The sequence below is a fragment of the Cervus elaphus genome, chromosome 16 (genome assembly GCF_910594005.1).
Source record: "Cervus elaphus chromosome 16, mCerEla1.1, whole genome shotgun sequence".
NCBI lineage: Eukaryota > Metazoa > Chordata > Mammalia > Artiodactyla > Cervidae > Cervus > Cervus elaphus.
The window spans coordinates 38,317,026-38,330,572 of NC_057830.1; the positions used below are offsets into that span (position 1 = coordinate 38,317,026).

General features: G+C 44.9%; 2 protein-coding genes across 13 annotated transcripts in view; one reads left to right on the forward strand and one right to left on the reverse strand.

The window, feature by feature from the left end:
* The window catches only part of DOCK5 (dedicator of cytokinesis 5), a 281,193-nt gene extending 276,642 nt beyond the window's left edge, over window positions 1-4,551 (reverse strand). For both annotated transcript variants that reach the window (XR_006345828.1, XM_043927733.1), the window contains exon 1: window positions 4,414-4,551. Coding sequence is in view for 1 of the 2 variants with exons in the window: in XM_043927733.1 (XP_043783668.1) it covers window positions 4,414-4,456 (43 nt within the window). In the remaining variant the exon portion in view is untranslated. The remainder of the gene's footprint in view (window positions 1-4,413) is intronic.
* The window catches only part of LOC122710145 (proline-rich protein 2-like), a 46,368-nt gene continuing 37,275 nt past the window's right edge, over window positions 4,455-13,547 (forward strand). For 5 of the 11 annotated variants that reach the window (XR_006345830.1, XR_006345832.1, XR_006345831.1 and 2 more), the window contains exons 1-3: window positions 4,455-4,858; window positions 7,892-8,018; window positions 12,527-12,809. Coding sequence is in view for 3 of the 11 variants with exons in the window: in XM_043927739.1 (XP_043783674.1) it covers window positions 4,455-4,858; window positions 5,197-5,248 (456 nt within the window). In the remaining 8 variants the exon portion in view is untranslated. The other 6 variants (XR_006345834.1, XR_006345835.1, XR_006345836.1 and 3 more) reach the window with 4 other exon arrangements.

The window sequence follows — 13,547 nt, forward strand, 5'->3', positions numbered from 1 at the left end:
GCCTCAATGTTGTTAGAACAGGAATGCATTAGAGTGAGGCCTTCTTCAGCTCACTACAACTGTATAATATCTAGCTTGGTCATGTAACTAACAGGTTCTATAATTAACTAGCTGTGTGATATTCATAGCCAAGGACTCTTCATCTGTGTTCAAATTCAAGGATCCATGGGCTTCAAAAGGGTAAAAAAATTACATATCTGTTCTCTGACACTCAGTGTTTACTGCATTGATGACCAGAGGCAATAAACCACAAGTGTACCAGGATTCGGGCCTCAACTGAAATCACAGGTGTTTTACATACAAAACAGACAACCACCAAGGGTCTCCCATACAGCACATCTTGTAATAACTTATAATGGAAAAGAATCTGAAAAAGAACAGATTTATATATACATATAACAATCACTTTGCTATACACCTGAAACTAACACAATACTGCAAATCAGCTATACTTCAAAACAAATTCAATAAAATAAACCACAGGTGATTAAATAGCATATTATGGTTACTACAGATATCTTGAAAAGTTGTACATGCTCATCACTATTTCAAAATAAAGTAGTAGTTATGTGTTAATAAAGAAGCATAGGTGACTTCCCCAGTAGTCCAGTGGTTAGCACTTCATCTTCTAATTCAGAGGGGTTCAGGATCGATCCCTGGTTGGGGAACTAAGATCCCACATGTCTCACCACCAAAAAGCCAAAGCATAAAACAGAAGCAATTGTAAATTGTAAAATACAGAAGCAATTGTATTGTAAAATACACAATAAAAACTTAAAAATTTTTTTAAAAAGCACATATATTACAATAACAAATTTTGAAAATTATCTTGACAGCTGTATTCAGTACAAGTGGCTTGTTTTCAATCCTTTATACTTGACTGTATGCAATTAAAAACCTTGTTCCAAGAAAGGGGACCACTTTCTTGCTCCAAGAAAGGGGACCACTTTCTTGCTCCAAGAAAGGGGACCACTTTCTTGCTCCAAGAAAGGGGACCACTTTCTTGCTCCAAGAAAGGGGCCAAAGGTGTTCATGCAACCGAACCGGTGAGACCTATCTATTTTAAGCAGTTCACTAATTACTCTTTGAGACCAAGTTCCATCACTCCAGCTGGAGTCTAGGGAACATGATGCCCGTGGTGAGGACGAACTGATGACGCACAGCACACCTAAGTGCATTAACAAAGCGCTCAAGAATCCGGTTTGTTTTTACACTAACACTGGAGAATCTGCAAAGTTAAATGCTTTTAAACTAACTAGGCCTAGCACAACAAAATTGTTGAAAAGTTAACAGTGAAGCAAATATTCCCCCGAAGTACCTTTTATCACACTATAAAAACATACAGGACAAATTCCAACAAACAATAATGAATGATTTTGCAAAGACTCTGTCATCAACATAATCTGGGTCTATCGTTGAACAGACTGAAGCAATGTTTCGATAATCAGAAGACTAACCTGGAAGTGTATCACTAAAGTTTGCTTAACATCAAAGTGTTTGACCCTCATGTCCTAAAACAGAAAAAAAAAAATAAAAAGGAAGAAAAAGGGAGAAAGAAAAGCATTTTCCATGGGTGTGGGGCAGCCATTAATCCAACCAGCTGATTTTTTCCAATCACATTTAAGCAAGTCCATCTATTCCATGCCTGCTTTCTCAGCAGCATATCTCTTTTTACTTGCAAAGATAAAGACAAACTTAAGGGTCTCACTTCATCTAACAAAACAACGTAAAAGTCATACTGGAGTGAATGAGATGTTAAAATCTAATGGGGAAAAAAAAGCCGCACTAAATTATAGAAATCAGGCTGGTGCCTTAGAATGTCACACCAACACCAAGGACAAGCAGTTACTGAATGCATGCTCTCTACCCGTATACCTCTAGTCCCAAGGATGCAATACCATAACCTTCTGATTCACTGAACCAAAGGTTAAGTAATAAAACGTAGGAATGTTGAGGAAGCAGGGTACCCTGGGTGAAAGGCCAGATTATGGGATCCAGAGGTGGAAGGGCACTCGGAACAGGGGACACACACAGGAGCGCAAAGTCCCAGAGGAAGGACTCTCCGTACGGCACAAGAGGGAGAAGGGCAGCGTCTGCGCTAGAGGGTTGATGACAGAAGCGGTGAGAGACATGCTTTATGAAAATATACTGAATTGGAGTCTTAGAACCTTGAAAACTGGGCTCGGTTTAGACTTTACCCTGCAGGCCAAGGAAGGCTTCCCAGCAGGGAGCTAGTATGATCACCATGTGTCTTGGGAATAAACAATGGACACTGATCCCATAAGCTCATCTGTCCTAACAGTGGGCCCTTTTGTCAAACCCAGATTCATCAGCATCTACTGTGTCGGGAGCTCTGGTCAATGTTATGTGGCAGCCTGGATGGGAGGGGAGTTTAGGGCAGAATGGATACATGTGGGTATATGGTTGAGTCCCTCTGCTGTCCACCTGAAAACTATCACAACACTGTTAATCACCTATACGCCAAAACAAAATTAAAAGTTGTATGTGTGTGTGTGTTTAAAGTATCCATTGTGTCTAGTGAAATAAATTTTCTAAATGATACTCTGGGGCAATTTTGCCACTACCTATACCTTTGAAATGCAATTCAATTTTCTTGACTGATGATAAAAATTAAAGAGAGAAAATACCACTCTTGTTACTATAACTATGGAAATAAAACCCACGTTTTTAGGATATGCTTGCCTTAACCATGCTGAAGTCAGAATAGTTTTGGAGAGCATTTCTCCTATTAAACAAATTAGAATTGATAATTTTTTCATGAGAAGTATTGATTAGGCATTGCTAAATATACTTTCATCTAGGAGTTAATGCCCAATTAACACAAATAAAGGAATTGGCTCCATCTGACTTCCAGAATTATTGGCTACTTACTAACTGGCACCTGAAAGCTCATGACCAAATTATGAAGCAGAAGAAACAACAGCTACCTATTTCTGAACTACAATCACGGAAGAGTGCAAGGATTCTAAAATTTAAAGGAAAAAAGTTTTTGCAGAGGGAAAACAAGGAATCCTGTGTCTATTATTGTACACACACACATATAAATATATACACGAGGATCACCATCTCAAAGTAATAAATATGAAAGAGTTGGTTTGTTTCTTTGTAACTGACTCAAGGCTTCCGAGTTGAAAAGCCCCTAGAGCTCTCTCTCTGAAACTGACATAGCTGTCAGGAAACATAGAATAGGTTCAGGGGTCTAGTAACCACTAAAGTGAGAGTGGGAAAAAGGCGGGTGAGATGGGAGTGAAGCCGAAGACTTACAAATATGCCCAATGAACGACCCTGAAAGGAAGTGATAAAATTCTCAACTGTGTTTATACTAGGGAATCGCACTCAAGCCTAAAGCCACTTTAATCGCCCCACTAACGGCAGAAGTCTTTCCACAAGATTCGATAAAAAGTGGAAAGACCACGGGTTTTCACCTGGGTTCAGGCCCTGCTCAACCACCGTTTCGGATGGAAACCAACAGAAAAGCAGCCTCCTGCACATCCTGGGGCCCTTCCAACACTGCTGTTCGGAACGCCCAAGTGCCCAGCACAGGACCTGTCACAGTATTCCCAGGAAAATGTCGTTGTCTTATCCCACGGCGGAATGGGGATTCAGAAGGCGGTCGGAGACCCTGTCCACTCACGCTCGGGTAGAGGACCACAGTCCGCGCCAGCAGCCCTGGGGGCCAGCCACCCCCGCTCCCATACCACACACTTCCTGCCGCTTCCATCACCTCCACACCACAGCTTGAGTCTCCTGATCAGTTTACAACTGTTACGGGGATCCCAGTGCCTGGGAGGTGTTGGGAGAGGACGGCTCCCTACACCGCCCCCCCCCCACCAGCCCCCCACAAACTCTTCACTTGCGGCTTCTGGGAGAACCTAAGAGCAAAGGCAGGAAGCGCAGGGGCAGCCCGCCGACGTCGCGTTCCGCGGGCCTCGGCCGGTTACAAAGTACTGAAGGGAGCTACAGGGACCCAAGCGGGCCGAGGGATGGGGGGACAGTGGGCGCGAGCACCGCGGCAGGGCGCCCCAAAAGAAGCGCAGCGAGCGCCCTCGCTTAGATCGTTTCTACTCTGCAAAGCGCTGCAGCCTTGGGAGTCGGGGGGCGGGATGGCCAGTCCGGAAACCAACTGCACTTTTAGCCACTCGGACGCCCCAAACTCAGAATGACTTCCCCCCATGAGGCTCCCGGAGCGGGCTCCGGTTCGCACCGCTCCCAGGAACGAATGCAGCCCGAACCGAGCCTTGGCTGCGCCCGGGCGGGTAGCGGCAGCCGGAGCCGGCGCTGGGTCCCGGGCAGGCGCGCACCGAGTGGCCGTGCGTCCGCCGCCCAACTTTGCACCCGGCAGGGCCGCTCCCCCGAACTTGGCGGCGGGGACGGGGTGGGGCGAGTACTCACCAACCCCGTACTTCTGCCTCTTGGTCGGGATCCAGCGGGCCATGGCGGCGACCTCGCCCCGCGGCGGCGGCGGCGGCTGCGGCGGCTACAGTTCCCGGGCCTCCGATCGCCGCCGCGCCGCACACCGTCGCGCCCCGGGCCCTTCCGCCATGTTCCGGCAAACTTCGCTCGGCCCCGCGAGCCGTCTCCCCTCCGCGCCGCCAGCTACCCGCTCCGGCTCCCACCGCGAGCCGCGGTCACCTGCTGCGCCCGGCGGCCACGCCGCCGTGCGCGCCCCTCCCGGCGCCGCCTCGGCCCCTCCCGCTGGCCGCGCCCTCCGCCCGCCGAGGCCGCCTCCGCGCCGCGATCCGCGGGCGCCCGCCAGCCAAGGTCTCCGCGCTCTCCCGGGCCCAGGCCGGCTCCGCCTTGCACATTTCCCGGGAGCAATTTCCCAGCACAGACTGGGGTACGTTTTTGTTTTTGTTTTAATCCTTTTAGTGTTTGGCTTTTTTCCCTTCGCCGTCCCCACCCGGGCTAAACCCTGGAGCCTGTATCCCCGGCGGCGGGGTGTCGGGAGCGCTGTGCTGGAGGGGTGGGGCACCCCCAGACGGAGCAGGCGGGAGGGGATGTGGAGTCCTTTCTCACCGCGCGCTCCGGAGCATCTGGGGGAACTAGGATGAGTGCATAGGATCTAAGATAAGTTGTTTCTCGCCGCCCGGGCTCTCGCAGTGCCAGGCACTTAACCGGCGCTCGATAAACATTTGTTGAATGAATGAGCAGTTGACTACTGCATTCACCCCCTAGAGCTTTCGCTGACACCACGAGAGCCGGAAGCCGGACTCCACGGCAAGAGTGAGCTCCTGTGGCCACGGTTCATAGCCTTCAAAGCAGGAACATTTGTCTTCTGGTAAATAGAGAACTAATGCGAAGGAGCCGGGCTCCTCAGAAGTATCAGGTAGTTTCTTAGGGGAGCCCCCGAGCGAGAATTATGTAGCGAGTTCTGACTTGGAAATCTTAATGTCCCCGAGAAACACCTGGGCTCCTCCCCAGCTGAAGAGACTCAGACCCAGCTGAAGAAATTCAGACCTTCATGGTCCAGGGGAAAGCCCGCCCCAAAGACCTCCCTTTTCCAGCAGCCCAAAGAGCATTCCTGGGGGGATGGGGACGAGGCACACCCGAATCTTTCTCGTTCACTAGCTGCATTGTTCAGACAAAGAGTCAAACGCAGGGACTGCACATTTGAACAGCCAGCCGTGAGCTGTTGGCGTCCTCTGAAACTCTCCTCCTGGAACTCACTTCCTTCTGGAGAGACCTCAAGAATGAAGATTGGATCCGAGTCCCAGGTGGGGGTGGGGCGCCTTGCTACCTCACTCACAGAAGTAAAATCCCAGAGTAAATGACCAGCTGATTCGGGTTCACCATCGGAGAAAAAGCCTCTTGAAAGAAATTACTTTGTCCTCGCAGCTTATGAAGATTTTCTTGCCGATTTCGAACGTGAAAGAAAAATGAAACATGTAATAAAACAGAACAAAACTACACTGAAAACGGTGCATTTTAACTTTGGTAACTTTTTGCAAAGTCAGATCTGAATTTTTTTTTTTTAAGGTCTTGTCAATGGTGGGTAATTACGTATTTAGTCATCGTGTAATAATAATTTAAGAAATCTAGTTACTTTAGACTTAACATTCAGAAGGGATTCCGTCATCTCTCCCCCAGATTTATTTTCCTCTGCTAATGACATCATGATTAACCTAACTTCCCATGTCAGGTAATTTTTTTCTTTTCGCAAATATTTATTGGGTGCCTACTAGATGTCAAGCAATAGAAGCACAGCAGTGAATAAAATTCCTACCCTCATAGAGCTTAGTGTCTAACAGAGGCGGGTAAGGCAAATTTAAGCCAAATGAGGCTAAACCTGTATAGAAAACTCCAGAGAAAGGAGGAGAGGATGAGGGTGGTAGGGATGCTGCAGTTCTATATCCAGTTGTCTGCGAAGGCATCTCTCATAAAGTGACATTGAACTATAAATCTGCAGAAGTGAGGGTTTCAGAGAAAAGCGTTCAGAAATCAACAACAGCAAAAGTAAAAGCCAGAGGCATGTTTGGCTGGTTCTGAAACCATGAAGGAACAACAAGGATTCCTGGGTAGCAAGAGATGTTAGTAAGGGGCAGAGTATGGGAAAAAACTTGTGAGAGACACAGTGTGAGCCAATAAAGCAGGACCTCAAAGGGTATAGTGAGAACTTCATATATTGGCTGTGAAAAAAGTTTGGAGGATTTTGAACCAACCAAGGACATGATCTAACATGACTGCTGTGGGTTGAATAGACTGTAAAGACACAAGGGAAGATGAAGGAAGATCAGATGGTCAGAAGACTATTTCAGTAGTTCAGGCAAGAAATGAAGGCAGTTGGGTCCAGGATGGTGGGGGTCGAGATAGAAAAAAAGTTCTTGACAGAGACTGAAGGTAGGAACCACTGAAGGGCAGTGTGGACACAAGGAAATTTACTGAGGCTTCTGGACTCCTCAGCGCACTTTTACTACCATATGTTTTTGGAAAGTTTGTGTGCTTAGTAGCTCAGTCGTGTCCAGCTCTTTTGTGACTCCCTGGACTGGAGCCTACCAGGCTCCTCTGTCCATGGGATCCCCCAGGCAAGCATACTGGAGTGGCTTGCTATTTCCTCCTCCAGGGGACCTTCCCGGCCCAGGGATTGAACCCTAGTGTCCTTTATCTCCTGCATTGCAGGTCGACTCTTTACCCACTGAGCCAACTGGGAAGCCCTTTTGGAAAGTTTGGTGAATGGATAAATCTGTCTATGCTTTTTTTTTTTTTTTAATAAACAGCTTCACTATATAGGCTTCAGGCCTTAGAAACTCTGAATCTTGACCCCTAGTGTGAAACACAGCATGGGTCGAGCATAACCCTAAGGAGAGGGGAATGGGCAATACTGGGTTGGCTTGCCCACACGCAGTAAAGCCAAGCTACTAACACTGGGCTGTGGTGAAAGAAAGTACAGTATCCATCGCAGGGAGTCAAGCAAGACGTTCAGGACTCCAAAAGTACTCAAACTCCCCACTGGTTTCAGCTAAGCATTTTTAAAGGCCAGGTGAGGGAGGAGCATCCCAGACTGTGTGACCAGCTTGTGCACAAGTCTCTGATTGGTTGATGATAAGGTAACAGGATCCTGTCACAGGAGTTAACAATAGACTCCTTAGACTCCAGTAGGTCTGGGGGGCTATGTGCTGGTGGTCATCAAGTCGTTGATTTCTTCCACTTGGTGGGGGTAAAACAAGTCAGGAAACCTGCATCAGACACTATTACCTGGATACTTCTGGGAAGAACTAAAGCAGAGAGCCTGGGGGAGGGGTCTGTATTGGGAAGGCCAAACACAGTTACTACATAGGGTTGCCATTTTTTTAATCATCTGTGATATCTATCTATCTTCACCTTTTATATCCTGGTTGCTCTGTATTGAAGTTTTCCTTTCATATTTCCTTAGGTCTGACTTCACACCTTCCTCAGCAATTCTCCATGAGGACCATTAGGAGCTTAAGTATTTTGCACAAAGTTACTTCAGTCACCTGTATTTTTGAGAAAATTGGATGAGTGACATTCTCTAACCACAGGTTTGTTTTAAATTTAATACACATCAGAGTGTTAATCCTCATTCAATATAACTGGATTTCTACCAAAATGACTTAAGCTGCCTCACCCCCACCCCATCCCCACATACACACACCCTCTGCCCTGCCTCCACCCCCACCCCACCACCTAGAATTGAAGGCTTTTTGCAAAACTTGAGGTTTGAATTTGGACACTAGATATTTCAAGTGTAACAATAATTGCAATAAGAGGGTTGGAGGAAAATGGAAAATTTTAATTACAGCTTTCAGGATGTTTATTCTTTTTCCTCTGAAGACTGAAGTCCACCCACTTTGTTATATCAGATGGTTAAATCCCAATTTGAAAGTCCATTTAAATCATAAAAGCAGAGCTATTCAAAGTCTTTACTAAAATGTGGCTGAAAATTAGAGAGTCAACTAGATGGGTAAGTGGAAAAACAGCAGGATTCCCAGAAATACCCTTTTCTTTTTCCTCTGATATCTTTTCAGAGGAAACATTAAGCATATTCCACAACCAGGGATATTCCGACTCCAAAACCCATACAAGTACAAACACAAGCACTCACAAGCATTAGCTTGCTCTGTTGCAAGGTGCCTCGGAGAAAGAAATGAGGATAAATGAATTTGGAGGCTAGTTAACGATGCCGATGAGAATAGAGAGATGTGAAGACAGCTGGCAAGAGCTTTACTTCCTCTACTGATAACCAGGTTTATTTTCCCAAATCTGGCTGACTTAAAATTGAGTCTCTCAAAGAAGCTATGTGTTCTGTTAAAGAAAAAATTATTTTCTAGGTAGAGGAAGCTCATTCTTTGATCCTACATATGAGTGGAGTTACTTGTTGTTTAGTCACTAAGTCATGTCCTACTCTTGAGACCTCATGAACTATAGCCAGCAAGACTGCCCTGTCCATGGGATTTCCCAGGCAAGAATACTAGAGTGGGTTGCCATTTCCTTCTGCAGGGGATCTTCCTGACCCAGGGATTGAACCCACGTATCCTGCATTGGCAGGCGTATTCTTTACCACTTTACCACTTAGGAAGCCAGAGTGGAGTGACTAGAACTACAAAAAAAGGGGAGGAGGGATATATTTGACTCTAAACACCACTTTGCAGTCTTCTTAGGGCAAATGCTTCAGGACAGGGTGATACATTGTAATTTGAGACCAGTGAGCTAAACTAGAGAAAGGAATGGATATCTACAGCCCTAGAAACACCTTTTTCATATGACCGGAAGATTCCCATCACTATCTACTCTCTGCCCTCAAATACTCTGGCTGGTGAGCATCTCTGGGTCTGTCCTTGACTCTGCTCTGTGACTTTGGAGGTCCAGTTTCTCTGATGAATGGGGAGATGATGGTCAGGGCTCTAAAGCTGTTCACATCTTCAGCCCCATCACTGTGAGACTGATGCTTGGTGAACACTTTCATAACAAGAAGCTTTTAGCTTTGTTTCTAGAATAGTCTTTGCTGCACATATCCTTTAGGAGAAGTTGATGATGTGAGCAATTTGAAGTCATTTGTTGTTGTTCAGTCGTGCCCGACTCTTTGTGACCCCATGGACTGCAGCACACCAGGTCTCCCCATTCCTCACTATCTCCCAGAGTTTGCCCCATTTCATGTCCATTGAGTCAGTGATGCTATCCAACCATCTCATCCTCTGGGAACATTCGACTCATTGGAAAAGGCCCTGATGCTGGGAAAGATTAAAGGCAAAAGGGGAAGGAGGCAACAGAGGATGAGATGGTTGAAATCATTGTGCTTAGTCACTCAGTTGTGTCCAGCTCTTTGTGATCCCATGGACTGTAGCCTGCCAGGCCACTCTGTCCATGGGATTTCCCGGGCACGAATACTGGAGTGGGTTACCATGCCCTCCTCCAGGAGATCTTCCCAACCCAGGGATCAAACCCAGGTCTCCAGCACTGCAGGAGGATTCTTTACCATCTGAGCCATTGAAGTCATTAATTTAATGAAAACTGGGTTGTTTGATAGAGGAGAAAGAATGAAAACTACTTGACTTTTTAAAAGGCTATCTTTATATATATCTTTTTAAGTGGCATCTCCTTGTTTTTTAACATTTGTTTACCTGTTTTTGATTGTGCTGGGTCTTCATTGCTGCACGCGGGCTTTCTCTAGTTGTGGAGAGCAGGGGCTACTCTTTGTTGCAGTGCACAGATTCTCACCGTGGTGACTTCTCTTGTTAGGCAGCACAGGTTCATGCTCCCTGCATTGGCAGGCTGATTCCCAATCACTGGACCTCCATGGAAGTCCTATTTAAATGTATCTTGAAAAAGATATATATATATATTGAAAAATTATCTCCATAAAACTCTGTCTAAAACAAAAGGTGATGAAAACTAAGACGCAAAATGGAAAAGTTAAGCTGTAAGCTTAAGTAAAAATAATTCAACTATATATGCTATATTATGATTGTTCAGTTCAGTTCAGTCACTCAGTCGTGTCCGACTCTTTGTGACCCCATGAATCGCAGCACACCAGGCCTCCCTGTCCATCACCAACTCCCGGAGTTTACTCAAACTCATGTCCATCAAGTCGGTGAAAGGTGATGAAAACTAAGACGCAAAATGGAAAAGTTAAGCTGTAAGCTTAAGTAAAAATAATTCAACTATATATGCTATATTATGATTGTTCAGTTCAGTTCAGTCACTCAGTCGTGTCCGACTCTTTGTGACCCCATGAATCGCAGCACACCAGGCCTCCCTGTCCATCACCAACTCCCGGAGTTTACTCAAACTCATGTCCATCAAGTCGGTGATGCCATCCAGCCATCTCGTCTTCTGTCGTCCCCTTCTCCTCCTGCCCCCAATCCCTCCCAGCATCAGAGTCTTTTCCAATGAGTCCACTCTTCTCATGAGGTGGCCAAAGTATTGGAGTTTCAGCTTCAATATCAGTCCTTCCAATGAACACCCAGGACTGATCTCCTTTAGGATGGACTGGTTGGATCTCCTTGCAGCCCAAGGGACTCTCAAGAGTCTTCTCCAACACCACAGTTCAAAAGCATCAATTTTTCGGCGCTCAGCTTTCTTCACAGTCCAACTCTCACATCCATACATGACCACTGGAAAAACCATAGCCTTGACTAGATGGACTTTGTTGGCAAAGTAATGTCTCTGCTTTTTAATACGCTATCTAGGTTGGTCATAACTTTCCTTCCAAGGAGTAAGTGTCTTTTAATTTCATGGCTGCAATCACCATCTGCAGTGATTTTGGAGCCCCCCAAAATAAAGTCTGACACTGTTTCCACTGTTTCCCCATCTATTTCCCATGAAGTGATGGGACCGGATGCCATGATCTTAGTTTTCTGAATATTGAACTTTAAGCCAACTTTTTCACTCTCCTCTTTCACTTTCATCAAGAGGCTTTTTAGTTCCTCTTCACTTTCTGCCGTAAGGGTGGTGTCATCTGCATATCTGAGGTTATTGATATTTCTCCCTGCAATCTTGATTCCAGCTTGTGCTTCTTCCAGCCCAGCTTTTCTCATGATGTACTCTGCATATAAGTTAAATGAGCAGGGTGACAATATACAGCCTTGACATACTCCTTTTCCTATTTGGAACCAGTCTGTTGTTCCATGTCCAGTTCTAACTGTTGCTTCCTGACCTGCATATAGGTTTCTCAAGAGGTAATCATATTATGATTGTAACTACATAAAATTATTCATTTTCATGGAAAATGACTGTAGAGGAAAATGAAAAAAAAAAAAAACATTTTATTCAACCTTCTTTAAGACAAAATAAACAAAAGAAAAACTACTTGGTTGCTGAGATTCCCTGGACAATGTAGAAAAGCAGGATGTTAAATGCCTAGATTTGACCTTTATTCAGGACAGGAGTGAAGTTTCATTCTGCAGTCCCTTTGTAACAAGGACACTATTCTTATACTGTTTAGGTGACTGTCATATTCAGCAAATTTTTCTATTTCTTTGAGGTCAGTTAAGAAACAAATGTTTGGTCCAGAATTTTTATTTAATACCAGACAGGTTTTCCATGGTCACCAGCTGTAATGTAACAATGGTAATTAACATGTATGGCTTGTGTCTGATACTATTTTTATTCAATTTCTTTAATCCCCACACATCCTAAGGAGGTAAATAGAACTGCTGTCATCTCCTTGTTACAAATGTGCAAACTGCAACTCAGACCTGGTTATAGTATTGCCCACATAGGTAGCGGCAGAACTAAATTCAAAACCCAGGCAGACTAGTGCCAGGGTCCATGGTCAAAACCAAGGATCAGTGAACTTTTATTGTAAAAGGCCCATGTGTGTATTTTAGACTTTGCAGGCCGCATGGTCTCTGTTGCAACCACTCCACCCTGCAGTTGTAGCAGAAAAACAGCCATAGACAATATGCAACAAATGAGTGTGGCTGTGTGCCAATAAAACTTTGTTTGTAGACATGGCATTTGAATTTCATGTAATTTTCTTATGTCATGAAATATTCCTCTACTGATTTTTTTCCAATTATTTTTAAAATGTTAAAAATCATTTTTGCAGGTGATGGGCTGGATTTGGTTTGAAGGTCATAATTTGCCACCCCCTGCTCTGTACTGTGACTGCTACCCTTTGAAGTCTGTGGAGGAGGGGAGAAAAGGAAGGGGGAAAGGGTCTCCAGGAGAAGAGGCAGGGAACAAGGGAGGCACCAATGTGGGACTTACCCACCAGAAGTCTGTCACATAAGGACTTGGGAGAAGCTTCTGGAAGAAAAGTCATTAGGAGAGAAGAACTCCAAGTAGTGAAGGTTGCCTTAGAAGTCAGAGGACAGGACACTCTAACAACAGTAAGTATCTATCCTGGGGAACTGTCTACTGGCCTAGCCCCTCTATTCTGAATGATGGAAACTATGAATAAAAGAATGTAACTAAATCTCTATAAGACAATGGCACACAAGTAACTGCATTGGTACCCACTGAACAAGTGGACTTTTAAAGAGGTGAGGGAGGCATGTTCATTGCGGCATTAGTCACAATAGCCAAGATGTGGGAATGACCTGAGTGTGAATGCAGGGATGAATGGATGAAGATGTGCCATAACATACAATGGAATACTATTCATCCCTGAGAAAGAAAGATATCCTGACATTTGCAATGTCATTGAGGACCTTGGGGGCATTATGCTAAGTAAAATAAGTCAAATAGAAAGCTAAATACTTGATCTATGAACTCGTAGAAACAGAATAGGCTGATGGTGGCCAGGAGCTGGGGAAGGCAAAAATGAGGAGATGTTGGTCAAAGGTTACAAACTTGGAACTAGAAGTTCTAGTTGAGGATCTAATGAGGATCTTAAGTTCTGAGGATCTAATGTACCGCATGATGACTATACTGGAGTTAACAATACTGTATTACATACTAGAAAGTTGCTGAGAAAGTATATCTTAAATGTTTTCACCTAGACTATGTAGAAAAGCATATAGTAATTAATTATGTGATGCTATGAAGGTGTTAGCTACAGCTGTGGTGGTAATCATTTTGTAATATGTAAGTATCAAGTCAACATGTCACATAGCTTAAACCTACCC